General features: G+C 66.9%; 1 protein-coding gene across 1 annotated transcript in view; it reads right to left on the bottom strand.

Annotated features, from left to right (window-relative positions):
- Window positions 1–1,806: 1,806 nt before the first annotated feature.
- Window positions 1,807–14,327, bottom strand: part of INF2 (inverted formin 2) — a 28,136-nt gene continuing 15,615 nt past the window's right edge. The window contains exons 7-22 of the mRNA XM_068990864.1: window positions 13,764–13,905; window positions 12,936–13,601; window positions 12,371–12,516; window positions 12,233–12,294; window positions 11,536–11,638; window positions 11,356–11,441; window positions 10,769–10,869; window positions 9,785–9,855; window positions 9,582–9,689; window positions 9,238–9,308; window positions 8,459–8,579; window positions 7,369–7,533; window positions 7,158–7,260; window positions 6,824–7,007; window positions 5,598–6,223; window positions 1,807–2,630 (exon numbers count right to left, since the gene is read on the bottom strand). Of these exons, the coding sequence (XP_068846965.1) occupies window positions 2,602–2,630; window positions 5,598–6,223; window positions 6,824–7,007; window positions 7,158–7,260; window positions 7,369–7,533; window positions 8,459–8,579; window positions 9,238–9,308; window positions 9,582–9,689; window positions 9,785–9,855; window positions 10,769–10,869; window positions 11,356–11,441; window positions 11,536–11,638; window positions 12,233–12,294; window positions 12,371–12,516; window positions 12,936–13,601; window positions 13,764–13,905 (2,784 nt within the window). The 3' untranslated portion in view covers window positions 1,807–2,601. The remainder of the gene's footprint in view (window positions 2,631–5,597; window positions 6,224–6,823; window positions 7,008–7,157; window positions 7,261–7,368; window positions 7,534–8,458; window positions 8,580–9,237; window positions 9,309–9,581; window positions 9,690–9,784; window positions 9,856–10,768; window positions 10,870–11,355; window positions 11,442–11,535; window positions 11,639–12,232; window positions 12,295–12,370; window positions 12,517–12,935; window positions 13,602–13,763; window positions 13,906–14,327) is intronic.

The following is a 14,327-nucleotide window of genomic DNA, read 5'->3' as shown; positions in this document are numbered from 1 at the left end:
CTTCGCTGATGTCACCTTTACCCGGGAGGCGGTGGGGTGCTTCCCTGTCCGTCACTGGTGCTGAAGGGCCCGCCCGGGGAGTGCCGGCCCCGAGCCCTGCCGGAGGGAGACCCGGGGCTCTGGGCCAGCAGGTGTGAGATGGAGGCCTGGGGGGGCCAGGGGAGTGCCATGGGGTTCAGACAGGCTCCAGAGACAGGTGCTGGCTGAGGCACCCGCTCCCCCAGGCCCCGGCCTATAAATAGCCAGCATGCCTGGTGGTGAGGGTGGGGAGTTGGGCTTTTCTATAAACAGCCCTGTCCAGGCCCGGCCGCTGGGGCCTGGCCAGTCACACGGCCCAGCCCGAATTAGAACGCTCCCCAGCAGAAGCCCTGCAGGCGGCAGGCCTGTCCCCAAAGCGGGGGCAGCACAGGGCTTGGGGCTTGGGGGGCTCCCTGTGTGACCTCACTGCACACCGCACACGATGCCCCAGGACACACACCTCTGAACCTGGCACAGGGCAGGAATGAACGCTGGTGCAGATGCTTTGGAACAAAGTATGGCAGTTTCTTTAAAAGTTGAATATAGAACTTGGCGTATGACCCAGCCATTCTTGTCCTAGGAATCTGTCCCTGAGCAATGAAGACGGACTTGCAGAACACAGACATTCACAGCGGCGTGGCTCACAGAGCCTTGCACGGAGACTGCCCGAGTGTCCATGGACAGAACGGACGGACAGAACATGGTGCGTCTGTACACCAGAGCGCCACTCAGCCACATGAGAATGGGGTCCTGGCACGCTCCGCACAGCTGTCTCCAAGTCACGCCAGGTGAGGTAAGGCCGTCACACAAGGCCATGCACTATCCCATTCCGCTCAAGTGAAATGTCTACGGAAGGTCAACCCATAGCACCAGAAGGCAGTGCACTGGCTGCCGGGGCTGTGGGGAGGGGGAAAGCAGGAGCTTCAGGGGGAGGACGGAAAAATTCCAAAAGTAGACCGGACGGCTGCACAGCCTTGTGAATCTGCTGGAAAGGCAGCTGCGTTCCACACACTTACAACAGGCAACGTTTACGCGTGTAAGTTACGGCCCTGTGGGGCTATGCTCGTCTCACCATGGCGCTGGCGTCTGCTCACCGTCCGCCCTGACGCTCTCCCAGGTGTTCTGTGGGGGCAGCGAGGCCCCTCCATCCCCCCATCCACACACCCACCTTCCTGCCAAAGCAGCCACCTACCCAGCCACCCACCTGTCCATCATCCGCCCATCTGTCCATCATCCGCCCATCCATCCGTCCATCATCCGCCCATCTGTCCATCACCCGCCCACCCATCCGTCCATCATCCGCCCATCTGTCCATCATCCACCCACCCATCTGTCCATCATCCACCCACCCATCTGTCCATCATCCATCAATCCATCCACCTGTCCATCATCCATCCATCCACCCACCCGTCATCCATCCATTCATCTGTCCGTCCATCCATCCACCCATCTGTCCATCCATCTATCATCCATCCACCCACCCACCCATCTATCCTTCCACCCATCCATCTGTCCATTATCCATCCATCCACCCACCCGTTATCCATCCGTCAGTCCATCCATCCACCCATCTATCATCCACCCACCCACCCATCTATCCATCCACCCATCCATCTGTCCATCATCCATCCATCCACCCATCTGTCCATCATCTGCCCATCCACCCACATCATCACAGCTGCTGTGATCACACCACATTCATCCATGAGTTGGAAACACATCATAGTCCCTGCTGGGCTAGCCTTGTTCTTTATTGGCCAAAGTTTCTCCAGTCTTGGTAGCACACACACATAGGGTGGGGGCAGTGCAAGGGGCCCACAGGTCAGTGAGGAGAGATGGCAGCCCCTCTGGCCCCTCAGCCTGGATCCTGGCCTCCCCTCAGCCCAGTGGGGCCTGGAGGAGGGGGCAGCAGTTGCAGGCCGGGTGTCTTGTTGACGAAGGGACCCCAAGGGCAGCCCCCTCCCCACCTCAGGGCTGGAGGTGCGGGGATGGGTGCCGATCCCACGGGGTTCCCCCTCTTCTGAGTAGAGGGGCCCTGGCTCTCCCGTGCACGGCCAGACAGCCTGCCTCTACCCAAAGGCCCTGGGTCCTCTCACCCACCTACCTGTCCCCAGCTCGGCCACACAAAAGAGTAGAAACCCACAAAGCATCCCATTTCAGTTAAAAGACGACTGCTTCAGCCCAGCTGAGTGAGTTGGGGGCAGAGCTGTGGAGTGGGGGCTCCGGTCCTCCCTGGCTCCGTCGCTTCGGCGGGGAGGTCTGTGAGGGCCTATCCCCAGGGTAATCTGGGAGCCAGGTCACAAGCTCGGGGTGCCCCGGATGCAGCCACTTGGCCCGCCCGCCCTGGGTGGTGCATGCCGTGTGGGTCGGGGCTGGGCAGCGGCATTTAGGAAGCAAACCACGAGCGCAGGGGCGTGCAGGCAGGCCAGAGGGCGCCAGGGGGTCCTGGCCTCAACGGCCCTAGGCTCCGAGAGGCCGCGGTGAGGCCGGGTAAGGCACGGAGTCTGGGCTTCCTGGGGGCTGGCCCAGCCTGGCCCGGAGCCCTGCCCAGCAGCTCGCCCAGCAGCCTTGCCATGGCTCCTCTCACTTGGCTCTGGACCTGGGCCTGAGGCCTGTGGGGAGAGGAGAGGACGTGATCAGAGCAGCCTGGCCAGGGGCCGCGGCACGGTGCCCACCCCAGAGGCCTTTTCTCTGGAGCAGCGAGGCGCCCCCAGGCGGCAGGTGCCAGCTGACCCCCAGCAGGCTGGCTCCCGTCCACCCGTCCGGCCCGTGGTCGCCAGGCATGCTTCTCGCCTGAGACGGGCGGGCGGGCTCTCCACGGTGTCCTGTCCCCGAGTCCCACCCCGGCCACACTCTCCGGCCCACTGTCGCCGGCTCTCCCCGGGGCTTGCTCAGCCACTTCCCCACCAGCCCCTCGGTGGGGGCCTCCTGTGGTCTTTCTGCTCCATCCTCAGGGCACCAGCACCGCCCCAGGCCCCCAATTCCTGCTCCTGTGCGCACCCAGCGCCCTCCACACTCCCGAGACCAGGGGCTCTTGCCTGGCTGTTTCCCTCAAAAGTCCTGCTCTCCTGGCCCCCACGGACCCAGGCAGCTTGGGGCCTGGGCACCAGTGCTCGGAAGAGACAGATGAGGACAACCGGGGCAGAAGCAGACGGTCGGCCACTCCCGCTGGGGCCCTGCCCCATGAGGAGCCAGCAGGCAGGGCCCAGCCGGCGGGGGTGGACAGATGGAGGGGGTGCAGCTCTGCTTAAGAAAGGACCCGAGGCGGCGGCCTGATGGCTCTTGTCCTGCGGCCACAGGAGCACAGACCACCCGCCCCCGACACTGCCCACCAGGGCGAGGGCAGCAGGGAAGCTCGTGGCAGGAAGGACGGAACGGAAGCCACAGTGCAGACCGCGAGCCACCCCCGGCCTCGCCCACCGGCTGCTCACGCACCCCAGAGCGAAAGCCCGCTCGGGCCGCGGAGGGTCCGCCGGAATCGCCGGCTGGCCTCTCAGCTGGTGTCGGTGCTGCTGAGCACGGGGCAGACAGGCCCACGAGCCCCTCCTGCAGTGCTCTGGGGAGGACTCCTGTCACTGGCTGTGGGTCCTGCCCCCCGTGCAGTCTGGACCTGGCGGGGGACGAACAGGATGCCCCCAAAGTGACTTGTGTCTTCAGCGTCACGCGAGACGGGCGGACTGGGTGTGCGGTCCTGGCAGGACCTCGGTCCAGAAAAGCAAAGCAAGGGCCACAACAGGCAGACGGAGGCGCGGGGCCGCCCTGAGGCTGCAGGGGAGGCCGGCTCACCGTCCAGGTATGTGGGGGGGGGTGGCTCTGACCTGGGGGCCAGGGACGAGCCCAGGGGCAGCGTGTCCTGACGGCTCAAACTGGTCTGCGAAGGCGCATGGGGAGGGGGTGTGGGTGGGAAAAGGAAGCAGATGTTAGCAATTTTCCTATATTTTGCATGTTTTTGAAATTTCAAGGTGAACAGTAGATGGTGTCCACTGGGACTTCCTTGCAAATTTTCCTTCAACTTGAAGTTTTTTTCCAAACAAAAAGCTGGGGACACAAAGAGGAGGGGCCCTTCCTCCCTCCTAACCCAGGGATGAGAGGCCCGCAGGGGCGGGGGGCGCAGAGCTCGAGGGAGCTCAGACCCCACGTTGGGCTCAGTGATCTTCACCAGACAGCGGCCACATGTGGCTGCTGTCCCCAAACCCACAGAAGCGACCCCCAAGGTCCCCCACACCCAGGGCCAGCAGCTGGGGCTGCAAGGCCAGATCCTGGCCCTGAGGGCTGTGCAGGGCTCCTGTAAAGTGAAGGTGAGTGTGTCAGAGCAGAAAGCCCAGCTGGGAACCCCCCAGGGGCGACCCCTGGAGCAGAGGGAAAGGCTGTGCCCGGTGGCCAGAGCTGCCCCGGACCACACCCCTGCCCCGGCCTCCAGCACCTGCTAGACCTCGCCTCGAGTCCGGCGGGCAGGAGGTGCGTGGAGAACCAGGGCCGCCCTCGTGCAGCTCTGGACCCCGCAGGGCTCCCAGTCCCCGTGTCTGGTCATGGTCCACCGCCCAGGCCGGGGTGCGGCGAGGGCCCAGGCCTGTTGCTCTGGTCACACCTGTGAGCTCTGTCAAAGACCCCAGCTGGCCCGCCCACCTTCAGGGGTTCTGGGAGGCCCGGAGCCCGTCACCGGGGAGGCGCCTACAGGCCCCTCCCTAGGTCTCCTCCCCACTAGAAGGGAGGCCTGAGCACCCCTGCAGGGGCGGGCAGCCTGCCTGCCCTTCGCTGGCTCCCTGGGATTGCGTGTGGCTCGCACCAGGGCCAGAGGAGGGTGCCCTGAGGACAGACTCGGGGAAAGGGGAGGCCCTGGGGGTGGGAGTGAGCCAGCTGCTCAGGCAGGAGGGCCTCTCTCCCGCCCTCAGCGCCCTGGAGCCCCGTTCACCTGTCTGCAGGCAGCGGAGGCCCCATCTGCCCCAGGAAGAGACGAGAAGGCAGCTAAGCGAGGCTCCGAGAGGGCGGGAGGGGAAGCCGGGTGCCAGGAGGGTCCCGGGGAGGGCTGGGGGAAGCGATTAGTGTTCAGCAGGGCCGGCGCGGGCCTGGCCCTGCCTACAGTTAGTGCTGAGCGCCAGGCGGGTACCTACCTCACTGGGTCACACAGAGCCTTTTTGTTTTATTATCGTCAGGGTCGGGGGCAACCTCTGCTTCCAAATAAAAGAAATGCGCTCAACAGCTCGTCCCTCACAAGCGACCCTGGGCTCAGAGTCGGGGCTGGGGCCGCATGGACGCTGAGCTGAAGCGCAGCCGTGCCCCAGGCCCCCCGCTGCGCCCAGCTGGGGTTGGCATCACCAGGCAGAGGTACTGGGCTAGGGGCGCAGCTGCCAGGCGGGGCCCTCCCAGTGCAGGGACCCTGCTGCCTCCTCTGCGGGGAGGCCGGAGGGGCGGGCCGGGGATTGCCCACTCTCAGGGGCAGCGGCCGGCCTCAGGGGAGGTCCAGGCTCCGGCGTGGGATGGATGAGCCTGGACCACGTGTCGATGCCCCCAGCCCTGCTTACTCGCCCACCCGGTACCCCTGCTCCGCAGGACGGGGCGGGACAGGGAGCCTGAGTTACCTTCCTGGTTCCTGGAGGGGCGTTTCTTCCTCCGTTTGCCTGTGCCCTTTGACGTCCGGCCCTGAGCCCTGGGGAGGGTGCTGGACCCCGACGAGTCAGTCACCGCATCCTCGGAGAAGGACCTGTCCAGGGAGGTGTCCAGCGCGGAGTCTGGGGCTGTGAGCTCCCCGTCCCCGTCCTCATCAGGGCCTGCAGCGGGGAGGCCGGCGTGGCGGCAGTGGGCAGCTGCATCCTCCGGGCCCTCATCTGTGCTGCTGGCCTCGGCCTGGTGGGCACCCAGCGCGGCCAGGGGCTCCTCAGCGTCTGGCTTCAGATCCATGGCTTTGGGGGGCTGGTCACTGAAGTCGAGGGGCTTCAGGACTTGAGCGTCTCCCAGTACCACTGGCCAAGCCCCTGCAGGGGGCTGGGGGCCCTGGGGGTCCTCCATGGGCAGGAAATCACTGGCATCTGTGTACCAGGAAGAGCGCCTCTCCAGGGACCCAGGGCCACCCGTCTCTGATGAGTCTCCAGTGGGCTGGAGGCTGGTGGGAGTGGCATCCGCGAGGTCCCAGCTCTGGGGCTCCCTGGCGGCTGCAGCGTCCAGACCAGGCTCAGAGCTGGGGGGGCTGGCACCTCCCACGGCATCCCTGGTGGTGGCTGTGGATGAAGTACTGGTCAGTGGAGGGCACGGGCCCCACCCCCTGAGTGATCCCAACCCCCAGGGCCCTGCTCAGGATGTCCCAAGTCAATACCACCTGTCCTGTGAAGCCCCCTCCCTGAGAAGCCTTCCCTGGTGATCGAGTGGGTTCCCACGAGGCAGGCCTGGGCCCTGGTTTCCATGGTCTGTACCCAGCGTGGGGTATCAGGGCACACTGGGCCCACGGCAATGACATATATCACTCCTGCCCCCAGAGCCCCCAAGGCAGCCTGGCCAGGAGTGGAGGGTCCCACCCCAGGGCCTCATCCCGCCTCTGCCAGCCACCTCAGAGACCCTCTGAGCCCCAGGGCATATGTCAACGAGCCCACTGGCCCAGCTCTTCCGCCCGCCTGGGGGCCAAACGAATGGCTATCACAGCAACCAGGGAACCCTCTGCTGCAGCAGAGATGTGTGCAAGGATCATGGGAGTGAGGTGTCCCTTATCTCAGGGCAACAGGGAAGAGGAGCAGGCTTACCTGTGCAATCAAGGAGGGCTTCCTAGAGGAAGGAAGGCACTAGGCTGCAAGGATGGTGGGAAGGGAAGGGTGACGGGAGGTGGTGGAGGGTCTCACCAGGTGCCTTGTTCCTCGGGGGGTCGGTGGTGGGTGCCCTGCTGGCTGCCTCTGCGTCCCCTCGGCCGCGGGCCGTCTTACGCAGCTGGAAGCCCTTCCTGATGTCAGCCAGCAGGGCGTCGATGACACACACCTCTTCCTGCTTCCCGCCTCCTCTCCTGGCTGAGGAGCCCAGAGACCCTCAGGGACACTGCCTAGGGTCCCCAGAGCCCCCGAGAGGGAGGGGCGGTGGCTCCTCGACTTTCGAGGAGGGCGGAAAGGCCACAGCCCAGACTCGGCGGTCCCCAGCCGCCGGCTGCCCGCTCGCCTCACCTGCCTTGCCGCCCGCGCCCCGCGGCCTGCGGGCCTCCTCCTCCGCCAGCTGCTGCTTCCTCCTCTCAGCCTTGGCCGCCTGCTCCTTCCGATCCTTGTTCTCCTGTGGGACGGACGCAGTCCGTGACCCCAGGCCTCCGGCACCCCAATTCTGCCTGCCCTGCTTGGAGACAGCGGCGACTGCAAACCCACCACACATCCTTCCACCCACCTTCAGGGCGCGGAGGAAGAGATCCCGGAAGGTTTTCATGGTGCTGAGCGTGTCCTCCAGGGACAGCTGCTGGGCATCCTCACACAGGTAACTAGCCAGCTCCAGCTGCTTCTGCTCGATAGCCTGGAACACCTCCTCCAGAGCCTGTGAGTCTGTGATGCTGGCCTATGTAAGGGGGAGGCGGGGGGTGGGGGTCAGGGCCTGGGGGGCCAGGGGGCGGGGCCAGGGGCCTGCGGTGGGAGGGGCCAGGGCCTGCGAAAGGGCGGGGGCGGGGCCAGGGGCCTGTGGTGGGAGGGGTCAGGGCCTGCGAAGGGTCAGGGGCGGGGCCAGGGCGGGGTGGGGGCGGGGCCAGGGGCCTGCGGTGGGAGGGGTCAGGGCCTGCGAAGGGGCGGGGCCAGGGCGGGGGCGGGGCCAGGGGCCTGTGACGGGAGGGGCGGGGCCAGGGACCTGCGGTGGGAGGGGTCGGGGGCGGGGCCGGGGGGGCCTGCGGTGGGAGGGGGCGGGGGTCAGGGGTCTGCGGTGGGAGGGGTCAGGGCCTGCGAAGGGTCAGGGGAGGGGCCAGGGCGGGGTGGGGGCGGGACCGGGGGGGGGGCCTGTGGTGGGAGGGGGCGGGGCCAGGGGCCTGCGGTGGGAGGGGGCGGGGGCGGGGGCGGCCTGCGGTGGAAGGGGGCGGGGCGGGGTCAGGGGCCTGTGGTGGGAGGGGTCAGGGCCTGCGAAGGGGCGGGGGCGGGGGCGGGGGCGGGGCCGGGCCAGGGCCCCACCCACTGTCTCAGGAGACTCCTGCTCGGGAGCCTCTAGAGCGCTGGGTTCGGCCACAGCAGGACGGCCTCCAGCACAGGCTCTGCAGGCAGTGGTCGCCAGGGCTCTGAGGGCCGGGGCGCTGAGCCCTTCAGCCCAACATCAGGCGAGACCCCTCAGCTGCGGAAACCGCCTGGGGGCCAGGAACAGGGGCTGTTCTCCTGCAGGGCCCCTCGCTCTTGCTCTCTCCTCCCCAGGCTCACCCACCCGGCTCGCGCTCCCACTTTACGATAGACCCCAGGCCCGGGAGACACCCCAACCCTGGAAAGGGCTGTGCTTGCCCAGCGCTCGCCTGGAGGCGGTGGGCGTACTGCTCCTGCACCTCTGGGATGGAGGAGGACACCTTCCGCTCCATCTCCAGGAGCTTCTTCAGGTTAGTGCTGGACTCCGAGTGGACCGCATCAAGGTTGATCCTGAAGGTGCCAGTCGAAAGCTGCCATCCAGCCTTGCTAGGACAGTGGGGCCCCTGGACGGCACACCCTCAAGGACAGTGGCCCCCGACAGCACACTGGCTGCCAGAGGCATGTCAGAGGTCTAGGATGGGCTGAGCAGTGTGGGCTCAGACGCCCACCTGAGAAGGTGCTGGGCGGGTGGTGTCAGGACAGTGACCCTGTCGGCTCAGCCTGCCCTGCTTGCCTGACTCTCTGCAAGGCTCAGCCTCCCCAGGACCAGAGAACTTTCCACGGTGGCATGGAGCTGGGCTAGCCAGTGCTGAGTGTGGACCCTGCCCTCCCAGAGCCGCCCCTGGGCCATGCGACCCCACAGCCCTGACCCTGCTTCCCGGGGCCTCAGCTTCCCTGACTGTACAATGCGGGTAGCATGGACATGTCATGAAAGTCAGCCTCGTGAGGGGGGTGTGCTAGACCAGCCCCTGGTGTGACCGTGGCCGGGTCACTCCCCTTCCCTCTAGGTTGCGCAGGGACAGGCCCCAGTGGACACAAGGTCCTGTGCCAAAGTGGGATGACTGTCAGGCAGCAGATCCAGGGCCCAGGGTGGCGCCCCGCACGGGAGCAGCCCAGCTGAGCCCACCTGCACTGGCTGGGGTGTGGGCGGTGGAGGGGAGGCACCTACCCTGCGGCTCGGGCAGGCAGCTCCAGGTCCTGGGGTAGCTGCAGGAGGTCAGGGTGGCTCTCCTCCACTTCCTGCAGCGTGACGTGTCCAGTGAGGCCCACTGAGGCCACACACCCAGGGCCGCCATGCAAGCCCCACCCTCGGTAGCTCTGGTCCACGTCCCGCCTGACTGCAGTTCTCACGGTTTTGCTGTCCCGGGGTTGGGGCGGGACAGGGGCTGGTCAGAGTGGGTGGGGGCTGCAGGGTGAGGCAGTGCTGCAAAGGGGAGAGCTGGGGGGCTGGGCGGGGCCCCCGGGGCCTCTGGACCCGTGTGCTGCACTCAGGAGGCGCCCCCCTGCCGGTACCTCCAGCATGTGGTGCAGCAGCGTGACCCGGCTCTGCTGGGACTTGGTCTCCGTGAGCTTCAGCAGTGTGCTTATCTTGAATCCATCGGCGTCCCCGGTGTGGCTGCCCTGCGAGGGGAGGGCGGGGAGGGAGTCCCTTGGCCTGCTGGAGGGGTGGGGTCGGGGGTCTGGGAGCAGTGGCGGGCTGGGTGCTGTCCACTCACGTAGTTGAGAAAGTTCCCGATTTTCAGGATCAGCTGGCAGAAGACCGGCAGCCGGCGACTGGTGAGCAGGCCTGCGGGACAAGGTCCCTTCGTGAGCCCCCCGGCCTGGCCCCCAGGCTCTGCCCAGGGTGGGACAGGGGCACGGGGCACGAGGGAGGGGCAGGACGGCAGAGCCCTGACCCCAGGAAGCTTGGGGCGTGCCGCCAGCAGCGCTCCCTGAACCCCAGTGCCCGTTCTGTGGGCGAGGATGCTGAGAAGACCTTCTGGGACCTGCGGCCACCTTGGCTCTCGGCTCTGTGGGCGAGGTGACAGGGATATCCCTGGGTGCATGCCCAGCAGAACTGGGCTGTGCCTCGGCGGCCAAGCCTGTCCACGTCCCTGCCACGCAGCTGTGGTGACTCCCTGGCTCCTCGCTCAGGGAAAGAGGTATGTGTGTGCACGTGTGTGAAAGCGTGTGCATGCATGTGTGCACCTGTGCATGTGAGAGAGCACGTGCATGTATATGTATGTGCATGCATGTGTACCTGAGTGCGAGAGCATGTGCACGTGTACCAAGAGCATGTGCATGCACAGGTGTCTGCATGTGTCCAAGAGAGCGTGTGCACACGTGTACATGCATGTGGGCACCGGTGTATGTATATGATAGCACACGTATACACACATATCTGCGTGTATGTGTGTGTGCACCCGTGTGCATGCACGTGTCTGCATGTGTGCAAGTGTGCAAGAGTGTGTGTGTGTGCACACATGTGAGAGCGTGTGGGTGTTTCTGAGCGCATGCACGTGTGGGCGCATGCATGCACATATGTGTGAGAGCATGTGTGTGGGCATGTGTGTGTGTGCACGCCCACACAGCATGTGCACACGTGACTGTGCACGCGTGGCACAGCCCTCAGGACCGGGCGGTGTTCTGTGGGGAGGGGAAGCTAGGCACCCACAGGTGCCGTCCAGGGCCAGCCCGCCCAGCCCCGCAGCTGCACTCACTCTCACAGGCGGCGAGCAGCAGCTGGGCCTTAGGCCGCACCATGTCCAACACGACGGCCGTGCCCTCACACAGCAGCATGCACTCGATCCGAAGCTGGTAGCTGGGGCGGCAGAGCAGGAGTTCAGGCTCCAGTGGCCCCCATCCACCTGCCTGGGGCCCGCAGGGTCCTCTCAGCTCGGAGCTGCCAGGGGTCTCATGGCCTGGCCTGGTTCAACAAGCACATTCCCAAGCCAGGCCCCAGATGGGATCCGGCAGGACTGAGAGAGCTCAGCAAAAGCACTTTGGACAAGCCCGCAGGTGCTGAGGACAAGGGCGGTCGCCCTCTGTGGGACAGTCCCCTCCTAGAGCAGAGTGGTCACCCAGGAGGGCCTGGGCTGGCCTGCAGGAGGCCATGGAGCCCTGCCCACCACCCACCCCCACGATGTCCCTGGCCTGGAGGAAGGGCTGGACCCCACAGGGCCCCTTGGAGGGACCCAAGGCTGGGGGCTGCACCAGAGTTGTCAGCCCCCAGCCTTCACGGAACCCCAGACAGGGGTCTGCACAGCCCAGGCCCAGCTCCCGTCCACCCCCGGGGCTGCCGGCTCACCAGGGGATGCTCAGCAGGAGGAGGTAGAACTGGTCGGCGCTGGCGAGCCTGGCCTGATCCTCCGTGAAGGAGCGCAGGTTCTCAATCTGCGGGAGGCACCCACACATGCTCGCTGCAGCCCACTCACAGGCGTAGCTCTGCAGGAGGGGCCCGGGCTCACCTGCTGCCCTGCTCACTCACCTCGTGCTTCTCCGGAAGGAGCTTGAGGAGCTGCTTGAGGACCTCCACGTCAAACTTGGTGCTGTCCCCCGCCCGGATCATGGCAGTGACCTCCTCGTTGGAGCTGGAGGGGCGAGAGGGTGGGGGTGGCCGAGGACAGCATGAGCCACAGCCCTTGGCCTCCTGGGACCCTGCCTGCCTGGGATGGCCCTGGGCCCACAGCCCCACGCCGGTCACAGCAAGCTTTCTCCCTCCACCTAGGGAGTCTCAGGGCACAGAGAAGGCGGGCCACCTGCCCAGGTCGCGGCGGAATGACGCACTCCCCAGCTGCCAGACCGCCCCCTGCCTCCTCCTTCCAGGGGGCTGCTCAGGACAAAGGGTGAAGGCTGAGCGGGACCCAGTGAGCTCCCGGGCAGGGCACCTGCAGCTAAGAAGCACTCAGGGCAGGGAGGCAGGGCGAGGTCCTCAGCCTGCCGCAGCCACCACTCGTCTGTGGCTTTAGGGGGTCCCTGCCATTCTCTGGGTCTCATATTCCCCAGGGAGGCGGGACTGGTGGTCTCCAGGGCCCCCAGCAGGAATCCTTTGCCGCTATTATCTGACTGCAGTCCCAGGGATGGGGTGTGCACTTCCCAGGGAGGCCTGCAGAGGGCACTGCTGAGCCCAAGATGGGCCACGGCAGAGGCAGGGCTTCTGACCCATCGAGATCCTGGATGCTCACCATTTAAACTGCTTTAGGAAGATGTTGAGGTTCAGGCTCTTCTTGGAGTCCAGAAAAGTGATCTGCAAAACAGCCCCAGCCCGTCAGTACCTGGAGGGCGGCTACAGAGCCCTGTCCGAGCCCCGGCCCCATCCCTACCTCCTTGGGCTCCTTCCTGGCCGGGGCCACCGCCTGCTCCTTGGGTTTGGCCGTGGGGAAGGAGAAGAGCCGCTCGATGCTGGAGAAGTCGGGCTCCACCACCTCGGCGTCGGGGCTGCTCAACGTCGCCCACATGGAGCTGTGCTCTGTGGGTGAGGGGCCTCCAGTCAGGCTCACGCCTGCCCCCCAAGTCCAGGGGCAGGTGGTGCAGGCCTGGAGGGCTGGTAGGGGTGCCCTGCCTGGGGCCCAGCCCAAGGCAAGCATACAGCAGGCACTTGATAAATGCCCAGCCACAGAAGCCCTCCAGCTGATGCCATGCTGTGTACGTGCGTGCGGGTGCCCAGGGCCCTGTGTCCAGGCTGGCCGGCGACCTGGCCTCTAGCCACCCTTGGCTTTGACCTCTTGGCATCAGCACGCCCAGCCCCTGGGCCCGCGCAGTGCAGGGCCCCAGCAGCAGAGACCCGCAGCCTCCAGGGGGCGTGTGGGAGCACAGGGGCCGGAGGGGGACCCCTGACCTGTCCCCGCCCCCTGCCTCGGGAGGGAAGCCGTGTGGGCTGGGCCTCACCGCGGGCCACACTGGATGGCAGCTTCTGCCAGTTCAACTTCTTCATGCGCAGGGTGGGAGGGTTCACGCGCCGGTGGCGGGGGACCCAGGCCGAGCCCAGGCCGCTGTCCACCTGGGCCACGATGATCTCCTCCACGTCGCCCACGGCAGGGGGCCCGGAGACGCAGGGCAGGGGCGGCGGCGGGGGCGGGCCCCCCAGGCCCGGGAGGGGAGGTGGGGGCGGTATGGCCCCAGCAGAGTTAGGCAGTGGGGGTGGCGGGGGCGGCGGGGGCGAGGGGAATGCAGCCCTCATGCTCGGCAGGGGCGGGGGCGGCGGCGGAGGGGGAGGTGGCGGAGGGGGCGGTGGAGGGGGCGCGGTCGTGGGGCCAGGGAGCGGGGGCGCCGGCGGGGGCGGGGGTCGCTCCAGCTGCTCTGGGGCTGTTGGCTGCGGTGCAGGCCCGCGCTCGCCCCGGTTGCTGGCGACGAGAGGGCTGCCGAGGGCCGCGGCTGGCTGCTGGCCACCCAGGTCTGCTGTCGGGGCGCCAGAGTTTTGCGGGGAGCTGCCCCTTTCGCTCTGGCCAAGGTCGGCCTGGGTGCTCTTGTGGGCCTTGTCCAGGGAGCGGGGGCGGGGCCGCCCCTTGATGGACAGGAGGCGTTCAACCATCTCCTCCAGGCTGCACTCTTGGCCTGGGGTGGGGACGCCCGGGCTCAGGATGGGGTCAGGGGCCAAGGCTGGCCTCCTCCACCCGCAGGCCGAGAACCCCGTCTGCCCACCCGCCTGGGGTCCGGGAGGGGGGCGCAGGCTGGGGCGGCGGGCTTGCTGCTCCTCCCCCAGCCCCGCAGGCTCACCGTCCGTGGCCAGGAGCACCGCCCGGTTCACCAGGCTCTCCAGGGCCTCCCAGAGCAGCTGGCTGGAGCGGAGGTTGGGCTCCAGGTGCAGGAGGCCCTGCAGCACCGAGAGCAGGTGGGCAGACGCCGGGGAGCAGCTCACCTGGGGGCAGGCGAGGGGTGCGGGTCGGTGGGCGTCACCGCCCGGGCGTCACCCGCCGGCCTCCCCGCGAGGGTCCCTACACCCCAGGTGGTGGTGGTGTAGTCGCTCGGTCGTGTCCAACTCTTTGCAACCCCATGGACTGTAGGCCCTGCCAGGCTCCTCTGTCCATGGGCATTTCCTAGGCAATACTGGAGTGTGTTGCCATGCCCTTCTCCAGGGGATCTTCCCCACCCAGGAACTGAACCCAAGTCTTCTGCATTGCAGGCGGAGTCTTTACCAGCTGAGCTGCAAGGGGAGCCCCGGGAATGAGCCTGAGTTAGGGCTCCCCGATGGGCACACTGGTGACATCAGGGCCGGGTCAGCGCGGTGGGGCTGCCTGTGCCCTGTGGGGCGTCAGCAGCGCCCCTGGTCCCCGCCCACTG

This window comes from Capricornis sumatraensis, chromosome 19 (assembly GCF_032405125.1).
Source record: "Capricornis sumatraensis isolate serow.1 chromosome 19, serow.2, whole genome shotgun sequence".
NCBI classification, from domain to species: Eukaryota; Metazoa; Chordata; class Mammalia; order Artiodactyla; family Bovidae; genus Capricornis; species Capricornis sumatraensis.
This window is presented reverse-complemented; position numbering and strand designations above follow the sequence as displayed.